General features: G+C 42.2%; 1 protein-coding gene across 2 annotated transcripts in view; it reads right to left on the bottom strand.

The window, feature by feature from the left end:
- Positions 1–20,363, bottom strand: part of LOC141499561 (integrator complex subunit 6-like) — a 69,887-nt gene extending 49,524 nt beyond the window's left edge. For both annotated transcript variants that reach the window (XM_074202235.1, XM_074202236.1), the window contains exons 1-2: positions 20,034–20,363; positions 17,893–17,970 (exon numbers count right to left, since the gene is read on the bottom strand). In XM_074202235.1, coding sequence (XP_074058336.1) covers positions 17,893–17,970; positions 20,034–20,144 — 189 coding nt within the window. In that variant the 5' untranslated portion in view covers positions 20,145–20,363. The remainder of the gene's footprint in view (positions 1–17,892; positions 17,971–20,033) is intronic.
- Between the last annotated feature and the right edge of the window lie 5,355 nt (positions 20,364–25,718).

The following is a 25,718-nucleotide window of genomic DNA, read 5'->3' as shown; positions in this document are numbered from 1 at the left end:
AAATAGAGAGGAAAGGCAGAAATAGTGAATACATCTTTCTCAGATCACAATGCAATAAAAGTCATATGCAATATTGGGCCAAGGAGATATAGACCCAGAACAAATTGGAAACTGAATAACCTCATTTTAAAACATGAGTGGACCAAAAAACAAATTACAGAAAGAATTAACCATTTTATCCTAGATAATGATAATAATGAAACAACATACCAAAACCTTTGGGATTCATTCAAAGCGACTCTCAGGGGATATATTATAGCTCTAAATGCTTACATGACTAAATTGGAGAAAGAGAAAATCAAAGAACTAAACATACAACTAAAAAAATTAGAGAAAGAACAAATCAAAAATCCCCAGTTAAATACCAAATTAAAAATTCTAAAAATTAAAGGAGAAATTAATAAAATCGAAAGCAAAAAAAACTATTGAATTAATAAATAAAACCAAAAGTTGGTATTATGAAAAAAACAATAAAATTGATAAACCTCTGGTCAATTTGATTAAAAAAAGAAAGAAGAAAACCAAATTGCTAGTATCATAAATGAAAAAGGTGAACTCACCACCTATGAGGAGGAAATTAAAGTAATAATTCGAAATTATTTTGCCCAACTCTATGCCAATAAATTTGATAATCTAAGTGAAATGGATGAATGTTTACAAAACTATAAGTTGCCCAGGTTAAATGAAGAAGAGATTAAATACCTAAACAACCCTATATATCTCAGAAAAAGAAATTCAACAAGCCATTATGGAACTCCCTAAAAAAAATCTCCAGGTCCTGATGGATTCACAAGTGAATTCTACCAAACATTTAAGGAACAATTGGTTCCAATTCTATATATAAACTCTTTGGATAAATAGGGAAAGATGGAACTCTGCTTAACTCTATGAAACCAATATGGTGCTGTTACCTAAACCAGGAAGAGTTAAAACAGAGAAAGAAAATTATAGACCTATTTCCCTGATGAATATAGATACAAAAATCCTAAATAAAATCTTAGCAAAACGATTACAACAAGTCATCACTAGGATAATACATTATGATCAAGTAGCATCTATTCCAGGAATGCAGGGTTGGTTCATTATTAGGAAAACTGTTAGTATATTCGATTATATCAAAAAAAAACCTATCAGGAATCATAAGATCATATCAATAGATGCTGAAAAAGCTTTTGACAAAATACAGCATCCATTCCTAATAAAAACACTAGAGAGTGTGGGAATAAATGGACTGTTCCTTAAAATAATTAGCAGTATCTATTTGAAACCATCAACAAGCATTATATTCAATGGGGAGAGGCTAGAGGCATTCCCAATAAGATCAGGGGTGAAACAAAGGTGCTCATTATCAACACTACTATGCAATATTGTATTAGAAATGTTAGCATCAGCAATTAGAGAAGAAAAAGAAATTCAAGGAATTAGAATTGGGAAGGAAGAGACAAAACTCTCACTCTTTGCAGATGACATGATGGTCTCACCTAGAGAATCCCAAGAAATCATCCAAAAAAACTACTGAAAACAATTAGCAATTTTAGCAAAGTTGCAAGTTATAAAATAAACCTTCATAAATTCTCAACTTTTCTATATATGTCTAGCAAGATACAACAGAAAGAGCTAGAAAGAGAAATCCCATTCAAAGTAACCTCAGACAATATAAAATACTTGGGAGTCGTCTATTTGCCAAGACAGACTCAGAATCATTTTGAAAACAATTATAAAACACTTCTCACACAAATTAAATCAGATTTAAATAACTGGGCAAATATCAACTGTTCATGGATAGGTAGAGCTAATATAATAAAAATGACAATTCTACCAAAACTAAACTATCTGTTTAGTGCCCTACCAATCAAAATTCCAAAAAAAATTACTTTAATGAGTTAGAAAAGAATTGTAAGTAAATTCATATGGAGACATAAAGTCAAGAATTGCCAGGAACTGAATGAAAAAAAGTGCAAAAGAAGGTGGCTTAGCCCTACCTGATCTAAAATTATATTATAAAGCATCAGTCATCAAAACTGTTTGGTATTGGCTAAGAAATAGAGTGGTGGACCAATGGAATAGACTAGGTGTAAAAGCAGGAGACGATTATAGTAATCTGCTGTTTGATAAACCCAAAGAGTCAGGCCACCAGGATAAAAACTCCCTCTTTGATAAAAACTGCTGGGATAATTGGAAGTTAGTATGGAAGAAGCTTAGATTAGACCAACACCTCACACCCTTTACCAAGATAAGATCCAAATGGTTACAGGACATAAACATAGAAAACAATACTATAAGCAAATTAGAATATCAAGGACTAGTCTACCTGTCAGATCTATGGAAAGGGGAGCAGTTTATGACTAAGGAAGAGTTGGAGAACATCACGAAAAACCAATTAGATGATTTCGATTACATTAAATTAAAAAGCTTTTGCACAGATAAAACCACTGTAACCAAGATCAAAAGAAATGTAGTAAATTGGGAAATAATCTTTACGACTAATGATTTTGACAAAGGACTCATTTCTAAAATATACAGAGAACTGAGTCATATTTTTAAAACAAAAAACCATTCTGCAATTGACAAATGGTCAAAGGATATGGAAAGGCAATTTACAGAGGAGGAGATCAAAGCAATCCATAGCCATATGAAAAAATGCTCTAAATCATTAATTATTAGAGAAATGCAAATTAAAGCTTCTCTGAGGTACCACCTTACACCTCTCAGACTGGCCAATATGACCAAGAAGGATAATGATCATTGTTGGAAGGGATGTGGGAAATCTGGGACACTATTACACTGTTGGTGGAGCTGTGAACTCATCCAACCTTTCTGGAGAGAAATTTGGATTTACACCCAAAGAGTAACAAAAATGTGCATACCCTTTGACCCAGCTAATACCACTACTGGGTCTATACCCTGAAGAGATGAGGAAAAAGGGTAAAAACATTTCTTGTACAAAAATATTCATAGCAGCCCTGTTTGTGGTGGCAAAGAATTGGAAATCAAGTAAATGTGCTTCAATTGGGGAATGGCTTAGCAAACTGTGGTATATGTATGTCATGGAACACTATTGTTCTATTAGAAACCAGGAGGGACGGAATTTCACGGAAACCTGGAGGGATTTGCATGAACTGATGCTGAGTGAGATGAGCAGAACTAGAAAAACACTGTACATCCTAACAGCAACATGGGAATGATGTTCAACCTTGAAGGACTTGCTCATTCCAACAGTGCAACAATCGGGAACAATTTTGGGCTGTCTGCAAAGGAGAGTGCCATGTGTATCCAGTTAAGGAGCTGTGGAGTTTGAACAAAGTACAAGGACTATTCCCTTTAATTTAGAAAAAACAAATATCTTATTGTCTGATCTTGTTACCTCTTAGACTTCTCTTCTCTTCTTTAAGTATATGATTTCTCTCTCATCACACCCAATTTGGATCAAGGTACAACATGGAAACAAAGTAAAGACTGACAGAGTGCTTTCCATGGAGGGGGGGAGGTAAGCAAAATTGGGGGGAAAACTGTAAAACTCAAATAATATCTTTAATAAAAATAAATTTAAAAAACAACAAAGAAAGAAATGACAGAGAAGAAGAGAGGAGGGGAAGGAGGGAGAGAGATAGAAACAGATGGAGGAGAGAAAGGAGAAAGAAAGAGGGAGGGAGCAGGGGGAGAGATAGAGATGCAGGGGGAGAGAAGTGGAGAGAGAAAACAAGAGAGATACAGAGGGAGAAGGAGATACAGAGAGGCAGGCAGGAATGAAGAGAAAGAAGGAGAAAGAGAGAAGAGGGTGGAAAGAGGAAGAGAGGTAGAGAAGGAAGGAAGGAGAGAGAGATGAGACAGAGAGGAATAGAGAGATGGAGAGGGGAATATATATAATATTTAATATATATCTATATCGAGAGACAGAGGGAAGGGTGGGAGGGAACAGAGAAAGAAAGAGGAGAGAGAGGAAGAGAGAAAGAAAGAAAAGGAGGAAGAGAGAGATAGTGAGAATTAGAGAGAGAGAGAGAGAGAGAGAGAGAGAGAGAGAGAGAGAGACGAGAAGGGCAAGAGAAGAAAAGGAGGAAGAGACAGACAGAAACAGAGAAAGAGAGAAAAAGGGATGGGGAAAGAAAGAGCAGGAAGAGAAAGAAAGAGGGAGGCAGGGAGGGAGATAGAACAAATCGAAAAGTGCTCTTCCCAGAAGTCTTTTCTTACATTTTAAATGATGTTAAATAATGTAGAAAAATACTGCTTTCTTTTTGCCCCTAGTTTTGCGAAGTTGCCATAGCAGTGTCTTGGCTGACTTGGCTTGCAAGGTTTCTATTGTAATTCAAATTCTGAATTGAGCAAGAGAATTAAAAGAAATTTAGGAAGACCTGTAAGAACTGATGCAATGATGAAAGGAGAAACAGGAGAATAATCTCCACAATAATTAGAGTAATAGATTTAGTGCTGGAAGGGACCTTAAGAAGTAGATCTAATCCAACTCTGTCATTTTAATAATGAAGTAAATGGAAGTACTGAGACTTAATAAACACTCGGTGAGTTTAATTTAAATACTCAAAGGCACAAAAACATGTGACAAAACTGAGATTCTAACTAGGGCCCTAACTCTAAATCCAGTTCTTTCCTCTACCACTTAAAGGCAGGTGAACTCAGATGCAGTACAATGAGCAACCTTGATCCTAGAGAACAGATGAAGAAACACATTTCTGTCGCCCTCTTCTCAGTAGAGATGGGGGATCAGAGTATAAAACCTGACATGCTCTTTCAGACACAATCATTTTGTCTATCATGTTTGCTTAACTGCTTTTCTTCAAGAGGTACATGTATATACGTATGGGGGGGGGGGGCGGCAAAAGGCATGAGTGGTGAACAGTGAAATTATTACCGTAAATACAAAAGATACCAATATAATTTAAAAACAAATTATGACGGGAAGAGGCAGGAGGGACAATGCTTGAACCTTACTCTCATCAAAATTGGCTCACAGAGGGAATACCATACACCATCAGCTGGGTATAGAAATTTATCTTACCCTACAAGGAAATGGGAGGGAAAGGAGTTAAGAGAAGGGGAAGGGCGGTTGAGAGGAGAGAGTACAAATTAAGGGAGGCCATGGTCAAAAGGAAAGAGATTATTTAAGAAGGGTAAAAAAAGAGACAGACAGAGACAGAGAGGGAGAAAAACAGAGAGACAGAGAGGACAGATAGAGAGACAGAGACAGAGAAAGAGAGAGACAGAGAGAAAGAGACAGAGACAGAGAGACAGAGAGAGAGAGAGAGAGAGAGAAAGAGATAGAAACACAGAGAGCAAACAGAGAGACAGACAGAAAGAGAAAAACAGAGACAGAGAGAGAAAAACACGCGAGACAGAGAAAGAGTGAGAGACAGAGACAGAGACAAAGAAAGACTGAGAGAAAAACAGAGATAGAGAAAGATACAGATATAGACAAAGACAGACAGACAAAAAAACAGAGAGACAGAGATACAAAGATGGAGACAGAGAGAAAAACAGAGAGACAAAGACAGAGAGAGAAGACAGAGACAGGCAGAGAAATAGAGACAAAGACAGAAAGAAAAACAGAGAGACAGAAAGACAAAGAGCTAGAGAGACAGAGACAGAGAGAGACAAAGAGACAGAAAAACAGAGAGACAGAGATAGAGAAAAACACAGAGAGAGACAGAGAGAGGAGAGAGGTATAGAGACAAAGACAGAGACAGAGAGAGAAAAACAGAGAAGACAGACAAAGAGAGAGACAGACAGAGTGACAGAGACAGAGACAGAGAAAAACAGAGAGACAGATTAGAGAAAAACAGAGAGACAGAGAGAGACAGAGAGACAGAGAAAAAGACAAAGAGGGAAAAACAGAGAGAGAGAGAGAGAGAGAGAGAGAGAGAGAGAGAGAGAGAAACAGAGAGAGAGAGAGAAAGACAGAGAGGGGGAGAGGGAGAAAAACAGAGAGACAGACAAACAGACAGAGACAGAGAAAAACACACGGACAGAGACAGAAAGAGACACAGAGACATATAGAGAAAAACAGAGACAGACAGAGACAGACAGAGAGACAGTGAGAGACAAAGACAGAGAGAGACAGGGAAAAACAGAGAGACAGAGACAGAGACAGAGACACAGAGAGATGAGACAGAGACAAAGACAGACAGAGGGAGAGAGAGACAGAAAGATCGAAAGAAAAACAGAGAGAGAGAGACAAAGACAGAGAAAAACAGAGAGAAAAACTGAGAGAGAGAGAGAGAGAGAGAGAGAGAGAGAGAGAGAGAGAGAGAGAGAAAGAGACAGAGACAGAGACAGACAGGCAATGACAGAGCCAGAGACAAACAGAGAGACAAAGACAGAGACAGAGAAAAACAGAGAGACTGAGAGAGACACAGAGAAAAACAGAGAGGCCAACAGAGACAGAGACAGAGAGAAGTTAAACAGCAATAAAAAATAGTATAGTGAAATACTTAATAATCTTAAAACTATGTGTCTGAATGGGATGAATTCACCCATCAAATGGAAGTCCATAGCAGAATAAATTAAAAACCAGAATGCAACAATATGTTGTTTACAAGAAAAACACTTGAAAACGAAAGACACACAAAATAAAAATAAGGGGCTGAAGCAGAATCCATTATGCTTAAGCTGAGGTTTTAAAAAAAGAAAAAACGTTAGCAATCATGATCTCAAACAAAGCAAAAGCAAAAATAGATCTAATTAAAAGAGATAAGCAGGGAAAATATATTTTCCTACAGGGCACCGAAGACCAATTAATATCAATTCTAAACATATTTGCACCAAATGGCATAGTATTCCAATTCTTAAAAGAAAAGTTAAATGACATATAGGAAGAAACAAGATAGTAAAACTCTACTAGTGGGGGACCTCAACTTTCCTCTCTCCAAACTAAATAACAAACAAAAATGAAGTTAAGGAGATGAACAAAATTTTAGAAAAGTTCGTTATAATAGCTCTCTGGTGAAAAAGAATGGGAAAAGAAAGGCATATATATATATATATATATATATATATATATATATATATATATATATATATATATATTTTTAGTTGTGCATGGCAATTCATAAAGCCTTTATTGGGGCATAAGAACCTCACAATCAAATAAAAAAGTAAAAATATTAAATGCACCCTTTTCAGACTATAATGCAATAAAAATGACATTCAATAAAGGGTCATGGAAGCACAGATTAAAAATTAATTTGAAACTAAATAATCTCATACTAAAGAATGAATGGGGGGCAGCTAGGTGGCATAGTAGATAAAGCACCGGCCCTGGAGTTAGGAGTACCTGGTTCAAATCCAGTCTCAGACACTTAATAATTACCTAGTTGTGTGGCCTTGGGCAAGCCACTTAACCCCGTTTGCCTTACAAAGAAAAAAACCTTAAAAAAAAGAATGAATGGGTCTAAGAACAAATCATAGAAACAATAAATAATTTCATTAAAGAGAATGACAACAATGAGACAATATACTAAAATGTATGCAATGCAGTCAAAGCAGTACTTGGGGAAAATTTATATTTCTAAATGCTTACATCAATAAAATAGAGAAAGAATAGATTATAGAATAATATAATAATATTAACAGAATATTGCGCATACAACTAAAAAAACTCCAAAAAGAATAAATCTTGAACCCCCAAATACCAAACTGCAAATCCTGAAAATCAAAAGGAATAGTAATAAAATTTAAAGCAAGAAAACCATTGAACTAATAGGTAAAACTAGAAGCTAGTGTTAGGAAAAAAACACAACAAAAATAATTTTGGGTTTGGTTAATCTAATTTTTAAAAAAGGAAAAAAAACAACAAATTACCAGTACCAAAAATGAAACGGGTGAATTCTCCAATGAAGATAAAATTAAAGCAATTGTGAGGAGCTATTTTGTCCAATTATATGTCAAAAAGTCTGAGAATCTAAGTGAAATAGATGAATATTTACAAAAATATAAATTGCCTAGATTAACAGGAGACAGAATATCTAAATAAGCCTATTTGAAGAAAAGAAATTGAGCAATCCATAAATGAACTTCCTAAGGAAAAAAAAGCATCAAGACTAATGGATTTACAAGTGAATTTTACCAAACATTTAAAGAACAATTAATTCAAATAGCACAGAATCTATTAGGGAAAAAATAGACAAAGAAGGAATCCTACCAATCCCTTTTACAACACAGATATGATATTAATACCTAAACCCATAGACTATAGACTAATTTCCCTAATGAATATTGATGCAAAAATTTTAAATAAAATATTAGCAAGGAGTTCACAGGAATATATCACAAAGATCATATATCATGAACCAGAAATGCAAGGCTAGTTCAATATTAGGGAAAATTATCAGTATAACTGATCATATCAATAACACCCCCCCACCCAAAAATTGAAGATTATCTCAACAGAGTCAGAAAAAGTCTTTGACAAAATACAACAATCATTCCTATTAAAAAACATCAGAAAGGGTGGGGTGGTTAGGTGGCACAGTGGATAAAGCACCAGCCTTGGAGTCAGGGTTCAAATCCGGTCTCAGACACTTAATAATGACCTAGCTGTGTGGCCTTGGGTAAGCCACTTAACCCCACTGCCTTGAAAAATCTAAAAAACAATAACAAAAAAAAAAAAAAAAAACACCAGAAAGGAGCAGCTAGGTGGCACAGTGGTTAGAGCACTGGTCCTGGAGTCAGGAGGACCTGAGTTCACTTTTGGCTTCAGACACTTAATAATTCCCTAGCTGTGTGGCCTTGGACAAGCCACTTAACCCCATTGCCTTGCAAAAAAAAAAAAAAACTAAACTAAAAAGCAATTAACAACTTCCACAAAGTTCATCAGCATTTCTATATATTATCATCAACGTCCAGTAGGAAAACACAGAAAGAAAAATCCCGTTTAAAAAAAAATGCAGACAATATAAAATGTTTGGTGATCTACTTGCCAAGACAAACCCAGTAACTATATGAACATAATTACAAATTACTTTCACACAAATAAAGTTAGATCTCCAAAAATTGGAGCAATACCACTATTAGCTCTGTATCCTACAGAGATCAAAGAAAAAAGAAAAGGACTTCTATGTACAGAAATATTTATGGCAGCTCTTTTAGCAAACAAAAATATTTATACCAGCTTCAGATCGATTACATAAGTAGTTTAAGAATCAAATACTCCTTGGCTTCTTTCTTCAGAATTAAACTGGACCACTTGTTTGGGGGAATCCTGAATATTCCACCAAGGGGGGATTTTTGGCAAGACATATATGTACAAAAATAATTATAGCAGTTCTTTTATGGTTTACGTTTTCTTTTGTAATATGGTTAAAATGGAAATATTTTGCACGTGACGCACATGTATAATCTACATCAAATTGCTTGCCTTCTGAAGGAGGGGGGAGGGGAGGGAAGGAGATAAGAGAATTCAGGACTCAAAATTTTGAAACTTAAAAAAAACCTTTCATTTGAGAAAAAATTATATAAAAATCAACCAATTAAGATCGGCAACAGTAAATTCATTTGCATGAATTCTAACTAACATCCTTTGCATGGGAAAATCCATGTCCAACCTAACTAATCAAAGCAATCAAACTGGCTTTCAATACAAATGGGAATAGCATTTATAGCAACAGCAGAGATTAGAGTGATCAACTCATCCTGATTGTTAGCCTTGTCAGTTTGTTCATATAAGCAAGAATTTGGGAGATAGAAAAGCTCCCTCCCTCTGGAAATGATTTCTAGGACAACAAAAAAAATTTCTCAAAAGGAGGAATATAAGCAAGTCTTCAACTTCCAAACCTATGATAATCCTCCCTGGTCCCTGGCCCCAAGTCCCAATGCTGGCTGTCCCAGCAGCTCCTGTCCCTTCCTTATCTTTGCTCCAAGCTGATGTTCCTCTACTGAGAGCTTAAGCAACTTGGGCCCACACAGCTCAGGTTGTTGGAGGCAGGTGATCCCACATTAGGTTGCCTCTCAGGGGTCCAGTTACCTTATAAGCTGAATATCTTTCATGGACTGACTTGAGAACCTGTCTACCTTAGGAAGGTTAGAATGGAACATTTTGCATTTGTAGTAATAATACAATCTTGTGGGGCATCAAGATCTGCTTCATTTCATCTGTATCCTCTATATGAAACTCCTCACAATTTTCTGCCAGCATTTAGAAAAATTTAAGCTTTTGGTGGGGGTGGGGGTGGGGCAGGGACTGTCTTGGGGTTGTTTTAGCAGTTAGCAAAGCCTCTGGCACATAGCCCTTAAATGAGTCTTTTTTATTCTTCCTATAAGAAAATGTATTCAGTTCCAAACACATTTTCGAAAGGAGCCTCTTCATCAAGCTGCCACTGCCCATTAGCTTGGTCATTCATATATTCCATAAGAGTGGGCTAAGAGGGCCGATTTGCATAATAGGTTTCACTTACGTGCTTAATTGAGCTTAGTTAACCCTTATCTAGCACATCATGTAACATATTCTCCAAACCCTCTGCTTTTCGGCTTATTAGGAAGTGTGCCCTGCAACTGAGAGTAGATTTGAAACTTTTCCTGAGAACTTCCTGTGCTGTCTTCAGGGGTTGAGCAGACAAGACAAGGTTAGTCACCCTTTGGGAGGGGAGTCCTTCAAATAGCTACGATGCCTCTCCTAGTTAGTTGTCTCTTCTCCAGGCTGAGTCTCCGTTTCCTTCATGTCATATGACATGGACTCAAGGTCTTTCACCATTCTGGATGCCCTGCTCTGGATGTTCTCAAACTTATCAGTTTTATTACTCATCTCTGGCACTGAGAACTGACTCTAAGACTCCAGCTGAGATCTACAGAAGGCAGAGTGTAAAGGGACCATTACCTAGCTCCTCCTCCCTGGAGGTTAGGCCTCTCTTCATGCTGCCTAAAATCAGATTAAGCCTTTAGGAGCAGCTCTGTTATGCTGGTGAGTGCTACTGAGTCAGTCATCTAGTAAAACTCCAGCTCTTTGTCAAAAGCCCTCTTCCCAGACTTTTGAAGGAGGGTTTTTTGAGCCCAAATCCAAGATTTTACATATTTATCCCTATTAAATTTCATCAAAGTAGATTCGACCCAATATTCTCATCTATCAAAATCTTTGGAGACCCTGACTTTGGATTCCAAGTTTGTGTCTTCAGCAAATCAGAAAAATGAGTTATCTGTCCTTTCTCCTTTTCTATTGGTAACTCTAGGGCTCAGATGATATAACTTGCTCACTGATAACTCCAAGCCATAAATATTGGCTTTGGGTAATACCAATGCCCAAGCAGGCCCTTCTTAGGCTGGCAGCAGATCTGCTTTGTACATGGTAAGCATTTAATAAATGCTTCATTCAGTCTATGCCTTTGGATGTATGGGTTATTTATCTAATCATCTTCAGTATCAAGATTTGGAACCAATGACCCTCTATTTTAATATAATATCTTAAGCTAATTCAGGCCAGGATAGATTGACAATTGACTTTACCCTCTCTCTAAAAATGGACATACTCACAGGTCAATGTAAATGGGATTAAACACGATCACTTACTCACTGGAGGAGAAGCTGTTGGCACACATTTTGGACACACGTATTTGCTTATCAAAAATGGATAAGCAGAGCCTTCCAGAGCTCTGCTTAATGCTTTGGTGTGCTAATTCTCAATTATTCTTATGGATTGGCTGGAACAGGGCCTCTATGACTAGTAAGCACATTGGTTAACATTTATGTAGTGCTTTAAGATTTCAGTTCCATACCAATGCTGATTGCAAACAAGTGGTCTGATGAGACCAGTTGTTCTTAAAGACCATTTTTCCCTGCACGATGGGGTTTGTGCAGGGAACCAGACATTTCATGTACTCAAAACTATCTCCTTCCAGCAAAATTCCACTTGCAAAGACTCTCCCATGAAGAATTACTGTCATGCTGTATCATGTAGCTATTTCACTACAGAGATGCTGGGTAAGTGCTTCTATAAAAACCATCTTCTGCGACATTCATGCCTACTCCAATGCCAACAGAAAATATTTTTTCTAGTAGGGGAAAAATTGAACAAAGAAAATGCTTTTTTTCAGTGTTTAAAGCTGGCTATATAAATTGAGACCTGGGAAATGTGAAGTTCTGTTTATTAATGGGAAAAGAGTACTGCTCAGAACTCAGAGTAAATGAATAGAAAACCATACTGCACACTACTTTGCTAAGACTAGGCTACGGATTGTATTAACCCAGCTAACAGGATATGGTTGAAGGGATCACAGATTTGAATGAGCAGTGAAATTTACAACAGAAACAAAACATCTACTGCCAACCTGAGAAGAGCCGACTTGAGAATCAGTCTGACCAAAAGCTATTATTTGTAGCTTGGAGCTATTGGCAAATAAAAAACTTTCACTCAACTTTGAGTAGGAAAATTCCAGATGTTATTAAAACATCAGCCCGGGGGCAGCTAGGAGTCAGGAGTACCTGAGTTCAAATCTGGTCTCAGACACTTAATAATTACCTAGCTGTGTGGCCTTGAGCAAGTTACTTAACCTCATTTGCCTTGCAAAAACCTAAAAAACAAAAACCCACCAGCCCCAAAATGACAAATCAGAGTTTAGAAATAGAATGCTTAATCATGGCTTGCGGCAGGAAGAACTGAAGTACAATTTGAAAAAGTCCAAAAAAGGACTCAAAGCTTATTTTCTTAAATTGATAAGCTTCCTAGGTTGACTTGAGGGACTCTTGTCTACAGCCTGGATTTCATAAACCCATGTTATTTTCTTATTTAAGAGGAAACTCATACATTATGTGTTAAAAATAATAGGTATCAAAGCTGAACCCAAGTCTTCCTGAATATAGGCCCACCCTTCACACTGAAAACAATTGGGTCCTGATTGTGAAGTAACAACAGCATGTTCTGCTATCTATACTTCAAATATGAAGTAAGATATGCAATCAATTAAAGGATTAGGGTACAAGTGTGAAATCAAATTTGAGTTAACATCTTTCCATATTTTTGACCAAAAATTCCACCTTCATTTCTAGAATTATTAAAATACTATCTGTAATATTTTTAAGTTGGTTATTAGACTCTGGTGTGCATAGGATAAACATAAAGAAGTTATTTTAAAACATTGCTTCTGTAGTGTCCAATTGTAGTATCAAGAAAGAAATATCCATTGAAGAACTACTGTGCCAGCCTCAGGAGGACAACAACTATTTAGTTAAGATTTCCCTTAGCCTCCAGAAGACTCCCCAGAGATGGCAGGACAGTGCAATGTTGAGAGCACTTTGGTTTGAATCCTGACCCTGATATTCCTCCCTTTGCAGCCTTGAGTAAATTCCTTAGCAGATAACTAAAGAATAGAAGGGATGGGCACAAGGGAACAGCATATATGGGACACTCCTAAGCCTGAAAAAGTGGCATGGCATCCAACTGAGCCAGTCCCGTATCCCTAGAAGTCATTTAAGGCAGGGACTAAGACTGGTGAAAAATATCACTTGTATAAAAATATTCATAGCAGCCCTGTTTGTGGTGACAAAGAATTGGAAACTGAGTGAATGGAGAATGGATTAACAAACTGGGGTATATGTATGCCATGGAACACTGTTGTACTATTAGAAACCAGGAGGCGGGGCAACTAGGTGGCAGGGCGAGGCTAGGTGGCAGAGTGAACAGAGCACCAACCCTGGAGTCAGGAGTACCTGGGTTCAAATCCGGCCTCAGACACTTAATAATTACCTAGCTGTGTGGCTTTGGGCAAGCCACTAACCTGGCAAAAAAAAACTAAAAAAAAAAAAAAAGAAACCAGAAGGGATGGGAATTCAGGGAAGCTTGGAAGGATTTGCATGGACTGGTGCTGGGTGAGATTAGCAGAACCAGAACATCGTATACCCTAACAGCAACATGGGGGTGATGACCAACCCTGATGGACTTGCTCGTTGCAGCAGTGCAACAATCAGGAACAATTTCGGGGTTTCTGAGATGAAGAATACCATCTGTATCCAGATAAAAAACTGTGGAGTTTGAACAAAGACCAAAGACTATTACTTTTAACTTAGAAAAAAAAAAGTGTTATCTTCTTATGTAATTTTGCTATCTCTTATACCTTATTTTTCTTCCTTAAGGATATGATTTCTTTTACATCCCATTCAACTTAGATCAACTTATACCATGAAAACAATGTAAAGACTAACACACTGCCTTCTGTGGGGGTGGGGAGGGAAACAAGATTAGGGGGAAAATTGTAAAACTCAAAATAAATAAAATATTTTTTTAGGTTTTTTTTGCAAGGCAAATGGGGTTAAGTGGCTTGCTCAAGGCCACACAGCTAGGTAATTATTAAGTGTCTGAGACTTTGAACCGAGGTACTCTTGACTCCAAGGCCGGTGCTTTATCCACTACGCCACCTAGCCGCCCCTTAAACAACCCTGCCCTCAGGGAGCTTATGTTCTTTTTTTTTTTTTTGCAAGGCAAATGGGGTTCAGTGGCTTGCCCAAGGCCACACAGCTAGGTAATTATTGTCCGAGACCGGATTTGAACCCAGGCACTCCTGACTCCAGGGCCGGTGCTTTATCCACTAACGCCACCTAGCCGCCCCTAATAAAATATTTCTAAAAAAATAAATGAAATTAAATTTAAAAAAAAAAAACAAGAGTGAATCCCTCATCATAAAAAAGTCAGTTTTGAGGTCCAGCCCTGAGAGGATCTGTAGGAGTCAGAAAATGAGTAATAAGTGAAAAGACTGAAATTACCAAAGATTTGGGGAAGAATAAAACTCAGAAACCTTGAACATAAACATTTAAATCAACAGGAAAGATATTAAAAGAGAAGATGACCACCGAGTCATCAAAACAAGTCCAAACTCTCTGAATAAACGATGCAAAAGAAACGAAATTGAATCAACCAACAGAACTACAGCAGACCTTCTGATTGGTTCAAGAAAGAAATAACTAAGATCAGAATTTATGGTCTGTACAGCATATATAACAGGCAGAATAGAAAAACTTGAATGTATGGTGGTGAGTCTTTGCACAGAAGCAAAAGAGAACACAAATGCATGGAAATATAAAGAGAAGACAAGAACAATTGGGAAGAAAAGAAGCAAAAAGGAATAACATCTTTTTTAAATAAAACTATCTCTTTACGAGCAAAATATATTGATTTTGAAGAATTATGAAGCCATACATTGGTCTGGTGAAAACCATTTTTGGGGTTTTTTTAGAAATCATCACTTTAGGTGTAACATGATTGTGCATGTATAATCTATATAAGATTATTTGCTATCTTGGGCGGGGGAAGGACAGGTGGGAGGGAGAAAATTTTACAAAAATGAAGGCTGATTATCCATTTAGTATTGAGTCCCTCTACCAAATGAATCTTTCAAAGAATAATGCCATCGTATTGTTTTTCTATTATCTTCTATAAACCTGGGCTAGCAGATTTTTAAAGGGCTTTATGTAAACCATGAAATTATCATTTTTTCTAAGCATTTAAAAACAATAACAAAATTATATGCTTATGTACTAATGTTGTTTGAAAACATCAGAAAATTATTCTGGTCTTCATTAGTTTTAACTGACTGGAACAGTTCCTTTTAATACCATTTGTATGGTAAAGAAATGAAACACTAACTTAAATATGTGTTCATTTTAAATGGTTCTGTTTTTAAACTTGTTAAACAAATCAACTTTATACATTAAAGATTTTTTCTCCCCCAACAACTTTTCTTCTGTAAAATCTTAACGTGGGACTTACTCCTAACCAAAAATGAAAGTTGGCAGGAAAAAAAAACCCCTCTAGCAAAACACTTTTTAAAATTGTATAGTGATATGTTTAACATAGTTGTACATGTATAAATCCATATACAAAACCTTATAAAAATGATTGTTGAAAACTATCTTTGCATATAATTAGAAAAATAATTTTTAAAAGCAAAATTTTCTAAAAACTGACTAATGGCAGCCTAAAATTTAACAGTTTTATAAAATATTGCCATACTGACTTGTTTTGTGGATACACTTGAAAATAAAAGTTCTTTTTGAATGCAAAAAACCAAAACCAATAAAGGATTAAAGAAAACTATCTTGACATGTAATTGGAAAAAATAAACAAACTGGAAAAATTTTTTTTGACATTTTTGAAATCTAAAGTTCCCCAGAAATGTACCTGCAAACCATATCTTTCCTAAATAGAGAATGTCAAATGATGAAAATATTTTTTACAAAATACTCGAATGAAATTAGGTAGATACATACAACAGGAGATTTAAGGAGAAAAAAATCAACCAAAATGCCATTTTATGCTACAAATGACAAAATATTAATTTCATTCTATTGCTTTCGAACAAAATTATCTTTTGGCAACTTTGCAAGTTTTTTCACTTGTTAAAATAGCTGTGGGACAACAGTTGATTAAGAGGCAGCAGCCCGGGTCGGCTAGGCAGCTGAAGTGGATAAAGCATTGGCCCTGGAGTCAGGAGTACCTGGGTTCAAATCCGGCCTCAGACACTTAATAATTACCTACCTGTGTGGCCTTGGGCAAGCCATGTAGCACCACTGCCTTGCAAAAAGAAAAAAATTAAGAAAACACAGTGTGGGATCCAGAGGGCACAATGGCTATATGTCCCTTGGATTCAGGTAGGTTGGGGTAGAGAGGGATGAGAAACTAGCAGTGAAAGGTGTTCAGCCTGAGTAGTGACTATGCCAGAAGTTTAAGGAGAAGAGCCGATGAGAATTTGCAGACATGTGAATGGGGAAAGAAATAGATGATCAGGGCCTCCCACAGTCAAAGGTCCTGAGACAAGTGAGTTCAGGATCATTTCCAGAGAGTTTTGTTATGGCTGTTCCTTACTCAGGAGAGGTAGGGGGTGGAAGTAGGGAGATGGAACAAGATGTTCCGGACTGGATTCACAGTAGATTTCAGTCCTGTGGCCTCATCTTAAGATTCTCAGGGCAGAGCATTTTAGAGAACATCTTTATCAGTGTAATCTATTACTTTAGTAACATTTTTTTGGTCTGTGTGTTCTGAAAAGGGCCCTTAATAATAATTGCTGATACTTATGTAATACTTTCTGTACATTTTCATTTGCTTCTCACAAAAAAAACTTTGGGGAGGGGAGGTCCTAAACAATTATCTTTATTTTAGAGGGAAAACTGGAAACTGAGAAATGAAAGGCTACAGCCCTAGAGGAGGAATTCTGGGCCTTAGAGGCAGGGTTGCAATTCTGTGCCTGTAAACTGTAAGATCTCGGCCTTTTCTGGATACAGGTGGTCCCCAGAATCGCTATTTGCCCCCTGGAATAGAATACTTGATGATAGAATATACTTCTTTGTGGGATGTTGCCTATTGCAGTGCTTGAAGCACGAATATAGACCCACCCTAGTTCACTAATTTTCTCGCTCGATTGTTCTGCGCGCACGAGGCTTTGCAAAGTCTTACTGTATCCAAGTTGTACTGAACGCACCTTGTCTTGGAAGCTCCCGGATTGGCAAGAAGCTAAGGGTTGACGTGGGGGTGGGGGGAGGAGAGAAAAGGTGGGAAGACTTGCTTTGGCAAGAGGGAGCCTAGGGAGGTTGTAGGGGGAAGGTGTGGCAGATCGAAAGGCAAAGAAGGGAAATCAGGAGCAGGGGTCAAGAACCAGGAGTGGCAGGACCCCACCCTTCCATCTCTATGGCACCCATATTTCCAAAGACAAATATCTGCCATTTTCCCGGAGCAGTGGGAAGTTAGGTCCACCTAGGGAGCACCCTGCCTTTACGTTCCTCAGTCTGGGCACCCTTGGGGTCAACCTAAGAACAAGAGAATGCCGCCCCCCTCCCACGCGCACACACACGCCCTCCCCAGTTTCTATTAAGCATCGTCACTATGGAACAGGTGGCTGGGGTGGGAAGGGGTGGGAAGGGGCCAGAGGAGGCCCCAACTGCACCCCACACCCACATCATACTTGGGCTTACCTTGATACAATAGGGTGGTTCTTCACAGGTGACCAGCATGTACCTGTCTGCCCGACTGGCTGGGTCTCTGGAGCGGAGCTAAGGAGGGGATGCCCAATTGGCGGAGTTAGCCAGAACCGAGCCTCGGCCCCGTCCCGTCCCTCTCCCGCTCTGCCCCGCGCCCTGCCCCTCCTTCTTTGCTACTGGCTTTGCTCCGCGTTTTGCCCCGCCCCTCTCCTTTTGCCACGCGCTCTGTCCCGCGCCCTGCTGCCCCATTCCACTATACCCCGCGCGCTGCTCCGCGTCCTGCCCCCCACCCGCTTTGCCTCGCGTTCTGCCCCTCTCCGTGTGCCCCGCGCTCTGCACCCCTCACCCACTTTGTCCCTTGTTTTGCCCCCCACCCACTGTACCCCGCGCTCTGCTCCGCGTCCTGCCCCCACCCGCTTTGCCCCGCGTTTTGCCCCTCCCCCGCTGTACTCCGCGCTCTGCCCCGCGTCCTGCCCCCCCACTCGCTTTGCCCCGCGTTTTTCCCCTCCCCGGATGTACCCCGCGTCCCGCCCCTCACAATTTGCCCCGGGCTCTGCCCCGCGTCCTGCCCCCCCCACTCGCTTTGCCCCGCGTTTTTCCCCTCCCCGGCTGTACCCCGTGCCCCACCCCTCTCCATGTGCCCCGCGCTCTGCTCCGCGTCCTGCCCCCCACCCGCTTTGCCTCGCGTTTTGCCCCTCCACCGCTGTACCCCGCGCCGCGCCCCTCTCCGTGTCCTCCGCACTCTGCCCCGCGTCCTGCCGCCCCACTCGCTTTGCCCCGCGTTTTTCCTTTCCCCGGTTGTAACCCGCGCCCCGCCCCTCTCCATGTGCCCCGCGCTCTGCCCCGCGTCCTGCTCCCCCACCCGCTTTGCCCCGCGTTTTGCCCCTCCCCCGCTGTACTCCGCGCTCTGCCCCGCGTCCTGCCCCCCCCACTCGCTTTGCCCCGCGTTTTGCCCCTCCCCGGCTGTACCCCGCGCCCCGCCCCTCTCCATGTGCCCCGCGCTCTGCTCCGCGTCCTGCCCCCCACCCGCTTTGCCTCGCGTTTTGCCCCTCCACCGCTGTACCCCGCGCCGCGCCCCTCTTCGTGTCCTCCGCACTCTGCCCCGCGTCCTGCCGCCCCACTCTCTTTGCCCCGCGTTTTTCCCTTCCCCGGCTGTAACCCGCGCCCCGCCCCTCTCCATTTGCCCCGCGCTCTGCCCCGCGCCCTGCTCCCCCACCTGCTTTGCCCCGCGTTTTGCCCCTCCTCCGCTGTACCCCGCACTCTGCCCCGCGTTTTTCCCTTCCCCGGCTGTACCCCGCGCCCCGCCCCTCTCCATGTGCCCCGCGCTCTGCTCCGCGTCCTGCCCCCCCACTCGCTTTGCCCCGCGTTTTTCCCCTCCCTCGCTGTACCCTGCGCCCCGCCCCTCTCCATGTGCCCCGCGCCCTGCTCCCCCACCTGCTTTGCCCCGCGTTTTGACCTTCCTCCGCTGTACCCCGAGCCCCGCCCCCTCTCCATGTGCCCCGCGCTCTGCTCCGCGTCCTGCTCCCCCCACCCGCTTTGCCCCGCGTTTTGCCCCTCCCCCGCTTTACCCCGCGCTCTGCTCCGCGTCCTGCCCCCCCACTCACTTTGCCCCGCGTTTTACCCCTCCCGCGCTGTACCCTGCAACCCTCCCCTCTCCAGGTGCCCCGCGCTCTGCTCCGCGTCCTGCTCCCCCACCCGCTTTGCCCCGCGTTTTGCCCTTCCCGAGCTGTACCCCGCGCTCTGCTTCGCGTGCTGCCCCCTACCCCGCTTTGCCCCGCGTTTTGCCCCTTCCCCCGCTATGCCCCGCTCTCTGCCCCTCTCCGTGTGCTCCGCGCTCTGCTCCGCGCCCTGCCCCCCCACCCGCTTTGCCCCGTGTTTTGCCCCTCCCCCGCTTTACCCCGCACTCTGCTCCGCGCCCTGCCCCCCCACCCGCTTTGCCCCGCGTTTTGCCCCTCCACCGCTGTACCCCGCGCCCCGCCCCTCTCCGTGTGCCCCGCGCTCTGCCCCGCGTCTTGCCCTCCACCCCGCTCTGCCCCGCGCCCCGCCCCTCTCCGTGTGCCCCGCGCTCTGCCCCGCGCCCTGCCCTTCTCCCCCTCTGCCCTACCTCGCTCTCCCGCCCCCTCTTCCCACCCCACCTTCAAGAAAATCTCCACCGAGTTCTTGGCGATGTCCAGATAGGTGGTCCCGATGTCGGTGCGCTGGTTCATGGAAGCCGACGTGTCGAGCAGAAATAGGATGATCGGCATCTTGGCCACTGAGCCCCCGCCGCCGCTGGACGAGGTGAGGAGCCGGGTCGAAGCGGACACGCGTGGCACGCGTGGGCCGGGCCGGGCGTCCGGAGCCCTGGCCTGTGCGCTCTGGCCGCGCGTCGGCTGCTCGCCGCCGGCCGCCGCCGGCCTCCACTTCCCCTCCTTCCCCTCCTGCAGCCCGGGCAGTCGTCGCCTGTCCGCACTACCCCTGCTCCCGGGAACACTGCCTCGCGACTGCCAGCTGCCCAACTTCTTAAGGGCTCACCTCGGAGGGGCTGGGCATCACGTGCTGAGGGCTCTCGCCATTGGTCAGCCCGCTTTCGAAATTTGCGTATTCAATTGCGGGGCAGGAGAAAGGGGTGGAGCCGCAGGGGGGGGGCAGCTATTCCCGGGACAGGATGGGGGGCCGGCCGCCGAGGAAGCCCTCGGTTGGGGCCCGAGCACATGCTCCTCACTTCGAAGAGAGAGGGAGGGAGGGCGGGGGGGGGGGGCGGGGAGAGGAAAATGGCCACAGGGTGGGTGGAATACAGCACGGGGAAAGGAGGACCACGGGGTGCCGGCGTGGGGAGGGGGGAGGAACAACCCCGGGGGGCCGGAGGGGGGGGCGAGGCGGAAGAGGGTCACCAAAGCAGAGAAGAAGCGTCACCTAGCTAGAGAGAGAACAGTCAGCCTAATACTTTGCTCTCCCTTCCGACCTGACTTTGCAGAACGCAGCGTTTCGGGGGGTAACTGCAAACATGTCCGGGGAGCTTTTCGGGCGGGGGGGGGGGGCGGGGAGCGAGAAGAGCTGGACTTTCTCTGCAGTCCAACCTTTGCAGGAGCAAGCCACCAGGTCACTCTCAAATGTGGAGAAACTAAGCCTTTTCCTAAGCAAGGGCTCTGTGCTCAGAAACCGCCGAGGGGGCTTTGGCGTTTCTCTCCCCTGGGTGGGCAGCGAGCAGCTGCAAACAGAAGCTGCAAATCGGAGGTACCTCCCTCCCTCCGCCACTAAAAGCAGAGAGTTGTACCCTTCATCAGCGAGGGGTAGTGCCTAGGAAGAAAAGGTCTCAGAGGAACAGGTGGATCGCCCAACCTCCGTAGCATTGCGCAGCCAGGCAGGAGCTTCCCCGGGTTGAAGCGAGCACTCGTGGCGCGGGATGGGAGCGGTCGTGCTGGGGCCGGGCTTCTCTAAACCACTTAGACTGTTCGGGGGCAGGGAGACGGGGGAGCAGCAACCCAAGCCCTTACTGCAAGGCATGCCAGCTTCGCTAAACCCCGCCACAGCTTCAGGACCAACGTGCCTGACTTTCTCCCGTCTCCCCAAGTCACGACATAGATAAGGGAAAGAAAGGACTTGCTGGGAGAATCCCCCCCTCCAAAGGCACACTCAAATGTCCTCACAGGCACTTTGTCCAGACCTCATCATTTCCAAATTTTTTTCATACCCTGGTTCCAGCGCTTTTTCACCAAAACTTTCCCATGCAACCATTTTGCCCGAGGCTGTTCCCAGAGGTGGACAAATTAGCTATGGTGCAAGGTCTCACAATGCCCTCTACATATAGTATCGCTGCTAACTCTCACAACACACTGAGGTGCAGTCCAGGTATGAGAAAGAATCTGTGATTCCTGAAAGCATAGAAACAACTCCCAGGGTGGAAAATAGTGCCACTAACCCACTACTGACTTGACATATGTCCTAAACAGGTGCAAATACTCCCCCTTCTACTAATAAAATATTAACTCCAGCTTTACAAATCAAGAAACTGAGGCTTTCAGATGAAGTGACTTGCCCCTGACCAACCGACCAAGAAATTTCAATATTGTGGAAGGAGTCCTAGAAACTTCATGCCCCCAAATGGCCTGAAATTCAAAGTATTAATTATGCACCATGGGGTGGCTAAAGTGGCACAGGAAATAGAGCACCAGCCCTGGAGACAAGAATACCTGAGTTCAAATCCAGCCTCAGACTTCATAATTACCTAGCTGTGTGGCCTTGGGCAAGCCACTTGACCCCATTTGCCTTGCAAAAACCTAAAAAAATAAAAATTATGCACCTAGCATAACCGTCTATGGAAGGGGCGGCTATGTGGCAGTGGATAAAGCACTAGCCCTGGAATCAGGAGTACTTGGATTCAAATCCAGTCTCAGACACTTAATAATTACCTAGCTGTATGGCCTTGGGCAAGCCACTTAACCCCATTTGCCTTGCAAAAGAACTAAAAAAAAAAAAAAAGACTATGGACACTGCTGCATTTTTGGAAGTTTGCTAAATCAAATGTCTGCCCACATGGTGGCTAGTCATAGAAAACCAGAATCATCAGAATTGTAAGCAATAGCAAACACAATTCAATCTAGAGAATAAGAATCCCAGCATGGTAACAACCATCACCACCACCACCACCACCACAACAGCATTTTACAATAAAATAACACCAGGTTCTTATTTCACTGAATCTTCAGAACAACCCTAGAAAGCAGGTGGTATTGTCATACACAGATAAGGAAACTGAGGCAAATGTTAATTAAGTGATTTACCCCAAATCACATAGCTATTAAATAAATATCTAAGGCTGGATTCAAATTCAGGTCTTTCTGATTCCAAGCAGGTTGCTCTAACCCAACAAGTGTATACACATATGCTGCTTAGAGCCCTCCAGTAAGGGAGGAGTCACCTGATGTGAGGCAGCCCATTCCCTTCAGAAATGCTTCCAATTATTGGAAATCTCTTTCTGATATCAAGAACCTCTGAGCCACACCCCACTCCCAGCCTCTACTGCTCCTGGTTCTGTCCTCTGAAGCCAAAGAGAGCAAGTCTGTTCCATCTTCCACATGAAGTCCATTATAATATACCTGTTCATGTTCCTCCTGGACCTTTTCTCCTCCAAAAACACAGTTCCTTCAACAAATCCTCCAATATCATGACTTTATTATCCTTCACCATAATGGTTAGTCCCTTCTAGATGCTCTCTAGCCTATCAATGTATCCTAAAATGTGGCATCCAGAGCTAAACACAAGATTCCCAATGTGACCATTAGATTGTGAGCTCATCCACAGTAGGATCCTCTTTTGTATTCTCAGTATTTAGCATAGGAAGTGCTCAGTAAATGTTTGTTATTTGATTAACCAGGCTAGAGGACAGAAAGACCATCCCCTCTTCAATCCTATAAGCTAGTCCTCTCTTAGCAAAGCCCCAAATCATTAAAAGTTTTTTTGAACAAGTCTCCTATGTAAAAAAAAAAAAAAAATGAAAATAGCATTCATTGGCGTTGCCACACAACATAAAGTCTGAATCCACAAGAGAGAAAACTGGCTCTGAGCTGATAAGATCAGGAAAGGCCTCATAGAGAAGGGTAGTCAAATCAATAAACATTTATTATGCTCCTACTGTGCTCCAAGCACTATGCTAGAAGGTGGCATTTGAAAAGCACTTTACAATTATTATTGTATATATGGAAAAGAAGACTAGGGTTATGATTGACACAGAAAGGAGGAGAAAGGTCTTCCCTACTATGAGGAAACCATGGAAGCAGAAGCACTGAGGCAGAAAGAGATAGATTTTGTCTCAGAAAATATAGGGGAGCAGTGAGAGACCAAGTGGGAAAGGGGAAATTATTGCCAAGCCTGGAATGGAACTCTGATCTCACAAGATTATAAATGTATTTCACACCTTCTGTGTGACCTTGGGCAGATCACTCCATTTTAACTTCTCTACCTGTAAAATCAAGGGGTTGGAAAAGTCTGAAATCACAGATCTCCTGTCCTTTAAACTCCACCTCCCTTGTGCCAGGCTGCCTGGCTACTTGAGTACAATGAGGTCTGCTAATGCAGTGTGCTACCTTGCTTCCAAGTATAATAGGAGATCTGCTAATGCAGTGTGCTACCTTGCTTCTATTCCACTAGCCTTCCTACTGCTGTTTTCATTATTTCCCTTGATATAATTGACCTTCTGGTTCTTCCACATGAGTTTTATGATTATCTTGTCTGGTTCCACAAAATAGGCCACTGGTATTGACTTAAATGTGTAGGTTAATTTCAGTGGAATCATCATTTTCACTATTTTCTCATGCTTTAGTCTTGAACATTGAATATCTCATTGTTTATTCCCTTGAGAATTTGTTTCATAGTTATCTTTTCAGAAATTCTGTGTGGGGCCTGGTAAACTAACTCCCAGATATTTAATACATTTTGTTATTTTAAATAGCATTTTTCTCTTTCTATCTATTTTCCTCTGGTTGTATGAGTAACAAAAATGCTGAGAACTTTTGTGGGTTGATTTGGGATCCTGCTCTTTGGCATGAGTACTCTGTTATCTCAATTTTGGAGGTTGCTCATTCTCTTGGATGTAGCATAGCATATTATCTGCAAATAGAAAATATTTTAATTACTTTTTTGCTGGTGTTTCTGATTCCTTTGGCTTTTTGTTTCTCGTTGCAAAAAGTAACATTTTTAGAACTATGCCAATTGATACTGCTGAAATCAGGCATCCTTGGCTTTATTCAATTTGCTTGGGGGAGCATCTGATGTTCCTCCATTACAAAAAATGCTAGCTCTTGGTTTCAGATAAATACTTTTTACAATGTTGAAGGGGCAAAAATCCTCATTCTTTTCAGTGTTCTTGACTAATGAATGTTGTATTCCATTGAAGTCTCTTTTTCTCCATCTATTCATATAATCACATGATTTTTATTGTTTTACTAATATGATTTATTAGACTAATTGTCTTCCTAATATTGAAACATCACCGTTCCTGGAATAAATCCAACTTGGTAATAACACATTTGGGGGGAGGGGAGTGGCATGTTGTTATGATCTGTTTTCCTAATCTTTTTATTTATTAATCTTTCTCTCTCTCTTGCTCTCTCGCTCTCTCGCTATCTCGCTCCCCCCCACTCTCTCTGTGTCTCTGAATCTCTATCTCTCTCCTCCGCCTCCTCCTCCTCCTCCCTCCCCCTATCTCTGTCTCTATCTCTCTGTCTCTATCTTTGCTTCACAGATCCTGATCTGCTCTCTTTTTTAAGTCAAGTTCAATGGTATGACCCAGATTTACATTGTTCATGACTCAATAAATCCAAAGGACATAGATTATCTGGCTGGTATCCAAAGATGTGAAGGGTCTTGAGTCCATGCCATAGGAGGATCAGTTAAAGGAACTGAGAATATTTACCCTAAAAAAAGGAAACAGGAGGGAAGAAGGGGTGAGGAAGGAGAAGACGAGATACCTGTGTTCAAATACTTGGAGGGCTATCCTTTAGAAAAGCCAGACTGGGTCTGCTTGGCCCCAAAAGACAGAACCAGGAGCTATAGGAAGGGAGGATGGGGGTGGGGTGGAAGGTAATTATAGGGAGGCAAATTTAAACTCATAAAGAAAAATTTCTGGCCAATTATAAGCATCCATAAGAGAAATTAGCTGTCAGGAGGCATGTTTCATGTTGTATATTTAAAAACATGATTTAAAAAAAAACAACATGATTTTGAGAAGGGGTCCAGAAACTTCCCTAGACTGCTAAGGGGTCTGCGGTTCCAAAAGACTAAAATTTTCTGAATTAGAGGTCAATTTTAAGAGATTTGGGATGGACTAGATTGCAAAGTCC

Source organism: Macrotis lagotis, chromosome X, assembly GCF_037893015.1.
Source record: "Macrotis lagotis isolate mMagLag1 chromosome X, bilby.v1.9.chrom.fasta, whole genome shotgun sequence".
In the NCBI taxonomy this organism is placed as follows: Eukaryota; Metazoa; Chordata; class Mammalia; order Peramelemorphia; family Peramelidae; genus Macrotis; species Macrotis lagotis.
This window is presented reverse-complemented; position numbering and strand designations above follow the sequence as displayed.